The sequence below is a fragment of the Chrysemys picta genome, chromosome 14, assembly GCF_011386835.1.
Source record: "Chrysemys picta bellii isolate R12L10 chromosome 14, ASM1138683v2, whole genome shotgun sequence".
Taxonomy (NCBI): domain Eukaryota; kingdom Metazoa; phylum Chordata; order Testudines; family Emydidae; genus Chrysemys; species Chrysemys picta.
Genome location: NC_088804.1, coordinates 18,023,720 through 18,037,096, shown reverse-complemented (window position 1 = coordinate 18,037,096; position 13,377 = coordinate 18,023,720). Strand labels below are relative to the sequence as shown.

At 39.9% G+C, this 13,377-nt stretch overlaps 2 protein-coding genes across 5 annotated transcripts in view; one reads left to right on the top strand and one right to left on the bottom strand.

Moving 5' to 3' along the window:
- Positions 1–12,394, top strand: part of ADCY7 (adenylate cyclase 7) — a 117,232-nt gene extending 104,838 nt beyond the window's left edge. Inside the window, exons 21-27 of the mRNA XM_008166957.4 lie at positions 523–604; positions 3,644–3,799; positions 4,549–4,695; positions 5,227–5,334; positions 6,609–6,723; positions 7,413–7,537; positions 7,657–12,394. Coding sequence (XP_008165179.3) covers positions 523–604; positions 3,644–3,799; positions 4,549–4,695; positions 5,227–5,334; positions 6,609–6,723; positions 7,413–7,537; positions 7,657–7,803 — 880 coding nt within the window. The 3' untranslated portion in view covers positions 7,804–12,394. The remainder of the gene's footprint in view (positions 1–522; positions 605–3,643; positions 3,800–4,548; positions 4,696–5,226; positions 5,335–6,608; positions 6,724–7,412; positions 7,538–7,656) is intronic.
- Positions 1–13,377, bottom strand: part of BRD7 (bromodomain containing 7) — an 81,808-nt gene that overhangs the window by 34,724 nt on the left and 33,707 nt on the right. The window contains exon 18 of one of the 4 annotated variants that reach the window (XM_008166953.4): positions 9,381–12,923. The exons of 2 other annotated variants lie outside the window; for them this stretch is intronic. The gene's annotated coding sequence lies outside the window, so the exon portion shown is untranslated. Of the gene's footprint in view, positions 1–9,380; positions 12,924–13,377 lie in introns of those variants that run through there. One more of the 4 variants, XM_008166954.4, reaches the window with a different exon arrangement.

Sequence of the window (13,377 nt, the reverse complement as noted above, 5' to 3'; positions counted from 1 at the left end):
AGGCTGGTCTAACACAGGAACTGAACCAAAATAACTAAATCTGTTGGAATTCCCACTTTTAGTTATTTCAGTGAGTGGATTGGAAGTGTGACATGGAATACTCTTCTTCCAGAATAAGTGCGTCCACTCAGACTTATACCGAAATATCTAAAGGTGTGAACTACAGCAGATTGATTTATTTCAGCTCCAGTTGTCTTGTAGACAAGCTCTTAGTCTCTTTGCCCATCACAAGCAAGGAAGCTGTTTCCTACTTTAAGCCTCTGTGGTTATGTCTTGCTGGGCAAAAAGGGGTGTGATTTTCAAATGTGTTAGCTCAGTATGACTGAAAAGCCCCATTAAGATGCAGGCGAACAGCTATGAAGACAGGACCCATAAGCAGAGGGACTACGTTAAAATTGGGGGACTGTCACTTGTGTTGTTTCTGTTAGAGTTCTTCGGAACGCCAGGGGGTTCTGTTTATAAACATCCAGAGATTCCAAAAGATTCAAAACGACGATTGTATGTTGCTTTTCTGTATTCCAGGTTTTTCATGAAAGATCCAATATCGATGACTAACTTATACCTGGCTCTGTTTTATGTAACTCTGATCCTATTTTCAAGACAGGTATGGATAAAAAACAAAACAAAAACCCCACAGTCCTTTTCATTCAGTGATAGTTGAGTTAAATATAAGACACCTGTTTTCTATCCCTGTAGTTTGTCCTAGACACCGAAAAATCGTTTTTATAGTGTTTGGGAAAGAAGGGAAAGATTTTTACACATTTTTCAATAGTATTTTGGATTCTAACTCTGAAGACACAAACTTTTAAAAGTGGCTTCTGATATTGCACTCACAAAATTGGGCACCATTGTCTAGTCACTTTCAATTGTATTTATAAATCATCTTCCACCCTTCTGGCAGGGTGGTTTGGGACAGTGCAATATTCAAAATAAATATACTTATTAAACTAATTAAAGTATAATTATTAAATTGAATTATAATGATTAAATAAAAATACAGATGGCTTTACAATGATTTAGATAATGGCATAAAGAGTACGCTTATAAAGTTTGCAGCCGATACCAAGCTGGGGGAGGAGGGGGTTGCAAGTGCTTTGGAGGATAGGATTAAAATTCAAAATGATCTGGACAAACGCTCTGAAGTAACTAGGATGAAATTCAATAAGGACAAATGCAAAGTACTCCCCTTAGGAAGGAACAATCAGTTGCACAGATACAAAATTGGAAATGACTGCTTAGGAAGGAGTACTGCGGAAAGGGATCTGGGGGTCATAGTAGACCACAAGCTAAATATGAGTCAACAGTGTAATGCTGTTGGAAAAAAAGCGAACATCATTCTGGGATGTATTAGCAGGAGCATTGTAAGACACGAGAAGTAATGCTTCCGCTCTACTCTGCACTGATTAGGCCTCAACTGGAGTATTGTGTCCAGTTCTGGGCACCATATTTCAGGAAGGATGTGAACAAATTGGAGAGAGTCCAGAGAAGAGCAACAAAAATGATTAAAGGTCTAGAAAACATGACCTATGAGGGAAGACTGAACAAATTGGGTTTGTTCAGTCTGGAACAGAGAAGACTGAGAGAGGACATGATAACAGTTTTCAAGTATGTAAAAGGTTGTTACAAGGAGGAGGGAGAAACATTGTTTTTCTTAACCTCTGAGGATAGGACTGTAACGGGTTGCCCCCTGTTAAGCTGCCACCTGATGTGCTGAGATACCACTGAGTCTGCCTGCTCTGCCAGCCTGGGCCCCCTTTAACCTGTCTTGCTGAGGCAGGCTATTAAGCCGCCTCCAGCACACACACAGGCAGGGCCACACCTAACTGCAGAACAACACAGACACTGAGATCAGTTTAAGGGACTTGCCCCAGCACTCCACCTCCCTTGGAATGCAAACCCAAAGGTATATTATGAAATCCGCCTCCTCCCTCAATGTGGAGGAAGGTAGGCACAGCCTCTTCCACCTCCCCCTCCCAATTATGAATTGCACAAATTGGGTTATATTATAAACAAGAAATAAGTTTATTAACTACAAAAGGTGAATGTTAAGTGAATATAAGGGATAACAGAACAAAGCAGATTACTGAGCAAACAAAACAAAATATGCAAGCTAAGCTCAGTATACTTAAGGAACAGGTTACAAAATGTAACTTCTTATCCTAAATATTATTTTAGGCAGGTTGCAAAGTTTCTATAGCTTAGCGTTCTAGTTATATTTCTTTCCAGACTGGACTCCACCCTTGCCTTCCCTTCAGGTGTCTTTTGCAGTCTTTCTTCTTGGGCAGACAGGTCATGGAGAGAAGTCCCGTTTGCCTTGCTCCCCACCCTTAAATAAGGTTTACATAAGGCGGGAATCCTTTGTTTCCCAAACTTGACCCCCTTTTTAATGGAAAGTTACAAGAAGTCCAAAATAATGTTTAGTATCAGGTGACAAGACCACCTGACCTAGTAGTGTCACAGTTACGTCCCAGAATGCCTATTAGGAGGGAGAGAGATTAGTATCTTCACAGTCTTGTTGTTCCTTTCCCAATGGCCCATCAAATCTGGTGGCTTGTCATCTGGTGGGTGTCTTCCCAATATACACCCAGTTGCAATTGTTACCTAGTCCATATTCCTAACTTTAGATACAGAAATGATACGTGCATACAAATTGGATAATCACATTCTGTAAATCATAACTTTTCCAATGATATCTTACATGAGCCATCTTGCATAAAATACATCTGTTATGTCATATCCATATCATAAGGATATTTCCATAAAGGCTATGGAGTGTAATGTCACAAGGACAAGAAGCAATGGGGTTAAATTGCAGCAAGGGAGGGTTAGGTTGGACATTGGGAAAAACTTTCTAACTGTCAGGGTGGTTAAGCACCGGAATAAATTGCCTAGGGAGGTTGTGGAATCTCCATCGTTGGGGATTTTTAAGAGCAGGTTGGACAAACACCTGTCAGGGATGGTCTAGATCAGTGGTTCTCATACTTGGGCTGCCGCTTGTTCAGGGAAAGCCCCTGGCAGGGCGGGCCGGTTTGTTTACCTGCCGCTTCCGCAGGTTCGGCCGATTGCGGCCCCCACTGGCCGCGGTTTGCCGCTCCAGGCCAATGGGGACTGCAGGAAGGGCGGCCAGCACGTCCCTGGGCCCGTGCCACTTTCTGCAGCCCCCATCGGCCTGGAGAGGCGAACCGCGGCCAGTGGGAACCGCGATGGGCCGAACCTGCGGACGCGGCAGGTAAACAAACCGGCCCGCCCTGCCAGGGGCTTTCCCTGAACAAGCGGCAGCCCAAGTTTGAGAACCACTGGTCTAGATAATACTTAGTGCTGCCATGAGTGCAGGGGACTGGACTAGATGATCTCTCAAGGTCCCTACCAGTCTTATGATTCTGTGTGCAAATTGGACTAGTGTACATCTGATGCCAGTTCAGTCGCATGCACAAATGGCTGTTGACTTGTGTAGATGTGACTTCTGTTTTCAAAAACAGATGCTTGTGCAGGTTTTCAGTCACAATTTCAGTGGCCATTTGGGTCCGAAGTGTCCTGACAAAACTTGGCTGTCACTGTCCCCCTTTTCACTTGATTTGAAACCTGTAAACTCTTATCTCAGAGCTATGGAGATTTATTTTGCTGTATGAATTCTTGTTTTCAGATTGAGTATTACTGTCGACTGGATTGCTTGTGGAAGAATAAATTTAAAAAAGAACATGAACAATTTGAAACCATGGAGAACGTAAACAGGCTCTTGCTGGAAAATGTCCTTCCGGCACATGTTGCTGCTCATTTCATCGGTGACAAATTAAATGAGGTATATTTAATCTACTCTACTGATAGGAAGGATGGTAAATCAGACTCCTGTGAGAATGCCACGTCACCGCCCATGAATGGGTTACAAGCTACTGCTTGCTTCCTCTGTTCCTCCCTCTTCTTGGTCCACGATATGAGAATCCCATGGCCTTCCCAAGCCCAAGGAGCTGCTACCCCCATGGCATTAAGAGGACTTTTAGCACTGGCAGGAGTGGGGCATGGAAATCCACATCAGAGATGATCATTGGCTTTGGCACTAATAATTGGTTTAGTGACGTTAGTATTCACCTCTCCGAAGACCCCTTTTGACAGAGCTGATTCACTTAATTCCTATAAGGAGCTAGTTGAGGGGCAGACAGCATCCACTTGGCAGCACCCTGATGGCAGATGATAAAAGGGCACTGATAGCGGCGCTTCTTAGACCCTGCACCTCACTCTGCCAACACCTCTCTAGTGAGTCACTGGATTGACTGAGCTGGGAGGATGGGGGCTATTGGAGCAGAGCGAGCAGTCACTGTGTAGAATGCAGTTGGAGGTATCTGATTGGATTTCATTCTCAGCACTTAGAATTCTGATTCAATAAAAATACGAAAATATGGTGGTCCCGATAATTTTGCTGAATTCCAGTGGCTTAGCTTGGTTCATTTCTAGTCGTAGTTATTTTTTAAAGGTACTAAAAGCTGAACGCAATTTTGATTATACACTGTGGGGTTACAGGGTAACTGTGAAATTTCTATTGCTTTCCAACAGGATTGGTACCATCAGTCTTATGACTGTGTCTGTGTCATGTTTGCATCAGTACCTGATTTTAAGGTGTTTTATACCGAATGTGATGTCAATAAAGAGGGACTGGAGTGCTTGCGGCTGCTGAATGAAATCATTGCTGATTTTGATGAGGTATTTCAAGTTTCAGGCAAACCTAGCTTGGATTTACATGATTACAATATAAAATGTCTTTCTAGAGCAGAGTTTCAATGTAGGAACCATGAAAAGTGAAAAAAATTTAGTAAGATGAACCAGGATTCTTAGTTCAGCCTTACAGCCTTGGAAAGTGAAATTCTAATCATTTCCATCTGATGTACTCATGCGGTTAGACCATCTAACCCTTCAATAGTACAGTATAAACAAGACCTAGTGTTTTTCCTCATGATGCAAATACCGATCTGTCACAGATTTTATTACTGGGTTGCAGGATTTACTACATTTCTATAATGTGTGTCCAAAAAAGGGGGTGGGTGGAGGGAAACAGCAGCAAAAGAAATCTTCCACACTTTGTTAAAATGTATGTTTTCTGAGATAAAGTGACATAATGTATCTAGAGATAAATCTTATGTATGTGGTAGGGAATACAAGATCATTGGTGAGAACACATGGGGATATAAGCCATTAAGGTCTCAAATTATAATTCAGTTTCTTTCTTCCAATCAGCTCTTGTTAAAACCTAAATTTAGTGGTGTTGAAAAAATCAAAACCATTGGAAGCACTTACATGGCAGCAGCAGGCCTTAGTGTCGCACCAGGCCAAGAGAACAACCAGGTATGATACCCTTTGGAAGTATAAACACATTTAGAATTCTACTTGTTCAGATCTGTGTAGGTGACAGAGTGTAGAGGGATGGAAAGGAAGATGGAAATTATCAGCAGTCATAGTCTCAGTTATGGAAGAGGAGGATAGGAAATATATTCTGGGGCTGTATTTTGTATTTTCACATTATAAATAATATATTTCTGAAATGTTCCAAAATTAAGGCTATAATTGCAATATTTGGGTTCTTGTGTCAAGAACAAATACTGTGGTTTAAACTGTCACCAAGATGTCGCATGTAATGGAATTACAGCCCTACATACAGCAGAGAATTCATCACTCCTTAATACCAGACCAGTGAAGCTGGTGTCAGCTTATTTCCTTTAAAATCAATTTGCTGTTTTCTTGTTTACAACTGTTCCTACATTATTCTGTGAGTCAAAGCACTGGGAAACTGTGATTTTGACTAACTTTCATTTATCTGTAGTTCTGTTCCTCAAGAGCAGATATTAAATCCAAAACCAACGTTGTTTTTCTTTAAATTCTCAAAAATCTTTGACTCCAGGAGCTTGAACGCTCCTGGATACACAACAGAATAGCTTGAATGGTGGGAGTACCAAGTGGCTAGTGATACCAAAGAATGAACAACCTCAGCCATGTCTGATTTGGAATCAGGATTTGATGGCAAATTGATTAATATAATTGTTATCTATGCAGAGAACATGGTAGAACAATAAACTCAGGTAGCAAAAATCAGATCTAAATTTCAAACACCCTGTAGCTAAGAGGTGATTAAAACCAGGCTGTTGGTTCAGGCCCATCACCAGGAGGTGGTTTTGGTGTGAGGAGTGAGAATACATGTGCTGTACGTACAGGACACATAATTTTAAATCTGCACTAAAATCTGGAAGGAGATGTAAAGAGCCAGGTTTATGAATACTAAGCAGAGCAGGCTCTCTGTTTGCCAGCCAGACCCAATTTACTTTAATATTCATTTTAATTATTGTGCATGTTCATCTGAACTGAGCTGTGATTGTGTAAAGGTATGTTATTTCATCTGGGGCTTGCCATGGATAAATTGATATATAATTAATTGATAGTACTGGACTTCATCAGAAACCAGCATTACAGTGACCACTCGCGATGCAGTAGCATGACACACAGGAACTGAACTGCTTTGGTGTTTACATCATTGTTCTTTGAGATGGACAGTTGCCATTCATTACACTGAGAGCTTGACATGAGCTTGCATATTAAGGCATTAATATCCATTATAAATTACCTAGGACCAGGAGAGACAGCATGCTCAAATTGGGATCATGGTGGAGTATGGAATTGCCTTGATGAGTAAACTGGATGGCATCAACAGACATTCCTTTAACAATTTCCGCCTACGTGTTGGTAAGTTCAGTTTCATACAGGATGTGAATGCTACAAGCTTTGCAAAAACTAGAGCTGGAAAAGGATTATTAGATGGTCAAGCCACTGATCAATGCTGAATTATTCTTGACACTGAACACTGATATTATGGTAATAAGCATAATATAAATACTGAGAGAGAACATTGTCTAGTCTAGCTTTTAAATGCGCCAAGCTTCCACCTCTAACCTTGGAGTGTGGCTGTAGTCTCATCATCCTGATATTCCTGAAATATTCAGGGATGTTTCTGGTGCTGGGTGTGGGAAAAGGGAAAATAATGCTGCAGCTGCAAACGGGGAGGAGAGGGAGAGCATGGTGTGTTTGCTGGTTGGATATGGGGGTGATGAGAGCGCTGGGTAGTGTGCTGCTGTTGGCTCGTTACATGGCAATTCTAGGATTGTTGTTAGACTGTTAATGTTCTACATGAAGTGCAGGAAGGGTGGACTTCTGCTTAAAGCACAGGTCGATGAGATAGGAGATCTGGATGACATGCTCAGCTCTGCCACAAACTTCCCCTGTTACCCTGGGCAAGTCACTTCCTTATCCCCAAAGGGTGCAGTGAGGCTTTATTCAATGCTGGTTATAAATCACTAAAGTGGTCCTCTGCTGGAAGGAGTTACTGAAGCGCAAAATTATATTAACTCTAATGGCATGTACTTTTATTTCTGTAGGGATAAACCATGGGCCTGTAATAGCAGGTGTGATTGGTGCTCGTAAACCCCAGTATGATATCTGGGGAAACACTGTCAATGTCGCCAGCAGGATGGAGAGTACTGGTGAACTTGGAAAAATCCAGGTACAAAGATGGGCATTCAGATGTTTCTAGAAAACTACTTTTAGCATTTTTATTGCTTAATCCTCAAAGTTAATTTCCATGGTGTTTTACAAGAATTTCACTATTTCTGTTTCACTCAGGTTACTGAAGAGACAAGCAAAATATTACAGGAACTGGGATATTCATGTGAATGTAGGGGACTCATTAATGTCAAAGGAAAGGGAGAACTAAGGACTTACTTTGTGTGCACAGATACAGCCAAATCCCAAGGTATTGGACTGAACTGAGTCTGTAACAAAGTTTGTCAAAATGTATTTTGAGCCACCACTTCCCTTCTGTGAAGTCTTAGAATTTCCCTCCTTATGTGAAGATTATTCCAAATGTATGTGTACTAATGGTTCCTCTGCATCTCAAAGTAGGAGAGTGACTTTAAAAGAAGTCTGAAAGTGCCTAGAAGCAATCGTTGGACTGCCTGTTTCTGGAATAATTTGAGGATTTTCTGGAATTGTCTTGTAGCATTTCCTAATATTTCCTTTCCTACATGCAATCTGGGAGACTAAAGGCCTTAATAGCACGTGCAGATGCACTATTGAACTAATTTCCCAGTTAAAACAGATATTAGGAAAAACTTCCTGACTGTCGGGTGGCTAAGCACTGGAATAAATTGCCTAGGGAGGTTGTGGAATCTCGGTCATTGGAGGTTTTTAAGAACAGGTTAGACAAACACCTGTCAGGAATGGTCTAGTTATTACTTAGTCCTGCCTTGAGTGCAGGGGATTAGACTTGATGACCTCTTGAGGTCCCTTCCAATCCTGTACTTATGATTCCACTGCCTCATTCTTTGTTAGATCTGCTAGCAGTGTAGCACTTGTCAGAGACCTTAAGAAAAAGTGACAGTACATTTGGACCCTGCATATATGCATGATCTTTAGTGCCAAGCTGTTTTCAAGACAAAAGACTGCTGTATGCGGAGAGGGGGGGAATACACAGGCGAACTACAGTTTATTATATGGTGATTATACTCTAGCTCCTTTTGGAAAGAGTAATTGCGCAATAATTCACGTTCCCCTGTCCTTTGATGACTTTTCTACAAACTCATGCCTCCCCCATACCTATAACTTACATTATGTAAAGCCTTTCTTGATCAGCAGTTGTACAGGAAATGATTTTTGTCTGAAGTTGGTTCAAAATACCTCTATTATGGATACAACCCATCTTGCTCTCTTTACCCTATACCAAGGGACAAACCATATTTCATTTCTTAGATGAGATGAAAACAACTGTTTTAGTACGTATTGGAAGTAAGCCACTTTAGACCTTCAGAATTAGTCTTTTGACTTTGAAGAAATCCAGACTATTTCCAGAGAGTGAAAGCCCATTTAGGGATGTGCATGTTGTAGTGAGACAGTAAATGTTAGCACCACAGAAATGTGAGTATTGCATTCACTGCAATCATGCCCTTTGACTGTATGTATTTATACTGTGTTTTGTGAGGTTCTCTTGTTTGGTTTCCATTGCCTGGATGAGGCCAGCCAGTCCCTCAAACTGCTGATTTGTTTCTGAGGTATACAGAATTGCTATCCCAACTTTTTTCTCGTCATTAACAAAATTTGCATTTAACATGTTAGTCAGGATTGGTGCTTATGAAGGTGAAGTATAAACTGCATTGGCCAGTCAGGCAGGATACCAGCAGCTGATGTGCAAACTTCCCTTACCAGATCTTTCAATGCACCTTAATTCTGACCTGCCAGCTATCTCCTGCTCGGACTTTCTCTTGACAAGAAACAGCCACTCAAATTGTGTCGGTTTCAGAGCGGTAGCAGTGTTAGTCTATATCAGCAAAAAGAACGAGGAGTACTTGTGGCACCTTAAAGACGAACAAATTTATTTGGGCATAAGCTTTCATGGGCTAAGACCCACTTCATCGGATGCATACAATGGAAAATACATATACCCAGAGAACATGAAAAAATGGTATTGCTATACCAACTCTAACGAGACTAATCAATGAAGGTGGGCTATTATCAGCAGGAGAAAAAAAAAAACTTTTGTAGTGATAATCAGGCTGGCCCAATGTGTAGTGTTTTTGTGATAAAGGCAAATACAAGACCAACTGTATTTATTTTTCCAATTTGTGACCTGAGGCAAACTTGAACCTAGGTGGCACTTACCCCTTTGACAACCTTTCCAAACTAATCACCTACGCCTCTGTTCTCAGAGCTGTGCATGTTTCTAAACATTTGACATGTCTGATATCTTCAGAAGTTTGTCAGTGTTCTCAATGCATATTTTTTCCTGTTATGTTCTCTGTGGAATTAATGCCCTCAACATGTTTTTCTTTTGACCATTTTGCACTAGCATTCTTTAAAGGGTTGGGACAGCTCTGGAAATAATAGCTAATCAAACTGAGCTCCATATTGCATAGGTTCCAAAAAACTTGAGGCAAATGTGACTTGGGGCCACTATTTCTCTGTAGAGTAAGGATACAGCTGATCTTCAGCATTTTACCGCTCGTGAGGTGTGTGTCTCACAAGGAAAGTACAGATATAGATGTACATTAATTTTTAAGAAATATACAAGTATTCAGCTTTAGGCTAACTAGCTATTTGCCAGAAATGGCACCCCCTCTTTAATTAGCTCTTCAGAACAAGAGCGCACAACATTTTAGTAGTAGGACCAACATGAATAAGGAGTACATCTTTATTGAAATTCTTGGCAAAAATTTTTTTTTGAACTAGGTAGAATCTGATATACTTTATTATAGCTATTTTACGATAGGTCAAATAAAAATGTTTTTTCTTTAATCTGAGTTAGTGCAATGAGCCAAGGGACAAACTTTCAAAACAGGATAGCCAATATGATGTTCACTCAACTTGTATTTTGTGCCTCTAATTACTCTGTATCTGTGCATATGTTTTGTATGCTCAATTTAGGTAACTGTTTTATACATAGCACAACCCTGAATTTTATCTGATTGTCCTATGCGATTCACATGTCGCTGGCTGGGTTTGTTTAAAGCCTTGCTCCTTTTAAAAGACAACACAGGTTATAAAACTAAAGGATTTTATTATTTAATATTACAGAAGGATGTGTGAAAAAAATCACTTTTATAGTGGAAATGTTTCATCATGGCCTGCATAATAGAATCATACTCCTGAGAGCTACTCCACTTAATTTATTCCAGGGTGGGTGTTAGTTATTTATAGTAAGTCCAATTCTATTTGTTTAATGTTCACATTTTTCCTTTAAAGTTTATTCAGGTGAGTATAATTAGTTTTAGCTATGGCTTTAAATTTTCAACAAACAACTTTCTACTATACATAATCATGTCAAGACATACTCCTACAAAATTTGGGATGTGAGGAAGAGATCTTTCTTTCTGAGACACTAACAGCCGGTGTTAAATTATAAACATTTATCAGGAAAGGATTCCACTCCATTCCCTGTATATATTGTGACTAGAAAGTAAAGTGGTTAAAATAAATCCAAGTGTTATTTTGTTCAGTATAAAGTGCTATGTTCAGATGATGATTTATTACACCACCCAAAGCAGCATTTGCTAATATTTCAATTTTAGTATGAGGGCAGATGACTCCAAATGGTCTCTTTAACAATCGTTGTTGCCTGCACCACTGCTGTTTTCTAATTACTGTGTAATTTCTTGGAAAGTGCCTATGTTCCATGACAGGAACAAATCTGAGTAATGTCCTACTGTGGCGTAAAAACTTAGTTTTTAAAGCCTTAGTGAGGGGGGGGGGGGGGGCAAAACTACTTTTGCTGCAGTCTCTTACAGGAAGTAGTATATTAGACAACTGTAGTTTGAGGTTGGCTGTTTCCTTTCTGTCAGCAGATTCATAATATATTAACTAGTTTAATACTTAAACTTTGTGCTAATAAAAAAGGTCAGTATAATTTAGTATCCTTTTGTATATTTCTGTCAAATAGCTTTCAGTTCCCTATTGCTTTTACATTGTGTATTTGTGATGGTAGACATTTAACAAGCATGTGTTTTGAGATGTTAATTTATTTTGTTTTTATAAGAGGCTTGAATGCTTCTGAATAGAAGGCTTCATTCAGCCGCCTTTGATACAGTACTTCAGTTTGACAGACCATACTGCCTCAAGATTTTGAATCATGAAGTTTGCTTATGGATAGAACCAGTTCTGAAATGATGGCACTGTCCACAATAGTGCTAGAGATTTAGATGTAATTAGGATTGTGGAACTAAACCATATCTAACAACATTCTGAACTGCTTTGTATTGCCATTCAAGCTAATAACATGCTGCTTGGGTGTAGCTTGGTCTCAATTACGGAAGTGGTGTAAAGTATTTTTCAGTAGCTTGTAGCTCTTGGACTAGATGAAGTAGGATTGTCCTTCTGTTGCCGGTTGTATTGCTGTATGATCTGAAAGGGACATTATCAACTTAAGTCATACTGCTCTTTGAAATTTTGTAGAGTATTTAACAGCACTTTGTATCCTCAATTCACCTTGTTAGATGAAAGACTCACCCACAGAAACATTGGAAAGTGAGTGTAAAGCCATGAATATGGCAGGGGGGGGGCGACACCTGGAGTGACTTAATATTTTTTTAAATGATTAGATTGGGTGTGAGAAGGGTAATTTCTTTGGCTAAAGTCTTAAATGGAGCCTTAACAATATAGAATGCTTTTACCAGAACTGTGAAACTTGCCTATTAGGACTTTAAAAAAAAAGTCTAGAAAATTGAGGAATTATTGTTTTTAAGTCTTTAAACACAAAATGCCATTTTATCTAATTTAAAGCTGATGGTATACTGTAACTTTTAATGGAGTAAATTATCTACTGCACAGAAAGAACAAACTTTTTTTTTACTTTAAAATAAAGACCTTTCTGAAACTTTGCTTGCTTTGTAATTATTTGTTGGAATGTAACATCTAAAGCAGATTCCTACATGAGCTTTCATATTTTTTCCTTCCATATTTCATTAACCTGTAATGCAACTTAAACCTAATTACAACTAGACTCTATCTTGAACAACTCAGTGCATGTAAGAGAAATCTTCACTTGAAAATATGTAGTCATGAACTCATGGTTGATCTTTTGAGAACTGGAGAGTAGTTTCTCTAATTTACCCAGAGTGGGCTGAGGCCTCTCATCTCCTACTGCACTATGTATCTAAGCAAATACTCTAACTTAGAGTATGGAGTAACTGCATGTCTAGCCATACAGCATTTTGCAGCATTTCTGGTAGAGCTGTCAGCGTAGAGCACTTGAACACTCCAAAGTAAATTCACACAACCACTTAACTTCAACCATCTACCAATTCACTTAGATCACGTGCAGCCCATCTCCACTAACTGTGTAATTGCTGATTAGGTGCCCTTCAAGTATTTCCTTGTCAAGATGGTTGAGGGCTGCTGGGAACCTGAGACAGGTATGAGACAAAAGGTGAGAGGGGAAATTGTATTCCCAAAGTAAAGAGGAATAAACAATGTATTATTGCAGGATTATGGATAATGGAAATGAGAGAAGTTGTGGAAAAAGGGACTTGGGAAAATCTGGTGGCTGTGAGAAGGAGTGGGCCCATGATATGCAATGACGGTGCAAACCTACCTTGGGAAAAGAAGTGGGACATACTTAATCAGAGTGATGCTGGGGGCTGGCAGGTCTCACTCATCCTCAACTTAGTCTACTTTGCTGACTAAGGATCAGTGGAGAATGGCAGCCATTAAAATTGAACTGGTACAGTATAAACTTTTCTTGTCTCTCTCCCACACCAGCTCAGCTATTCCAACTGATTTAAGGATGTCCAGCTTCTATTAGCAGGTACTTCCAAGGTGGCTATTTTAGCAGAGTCCACAGTCTGGGAGTTTGAAACT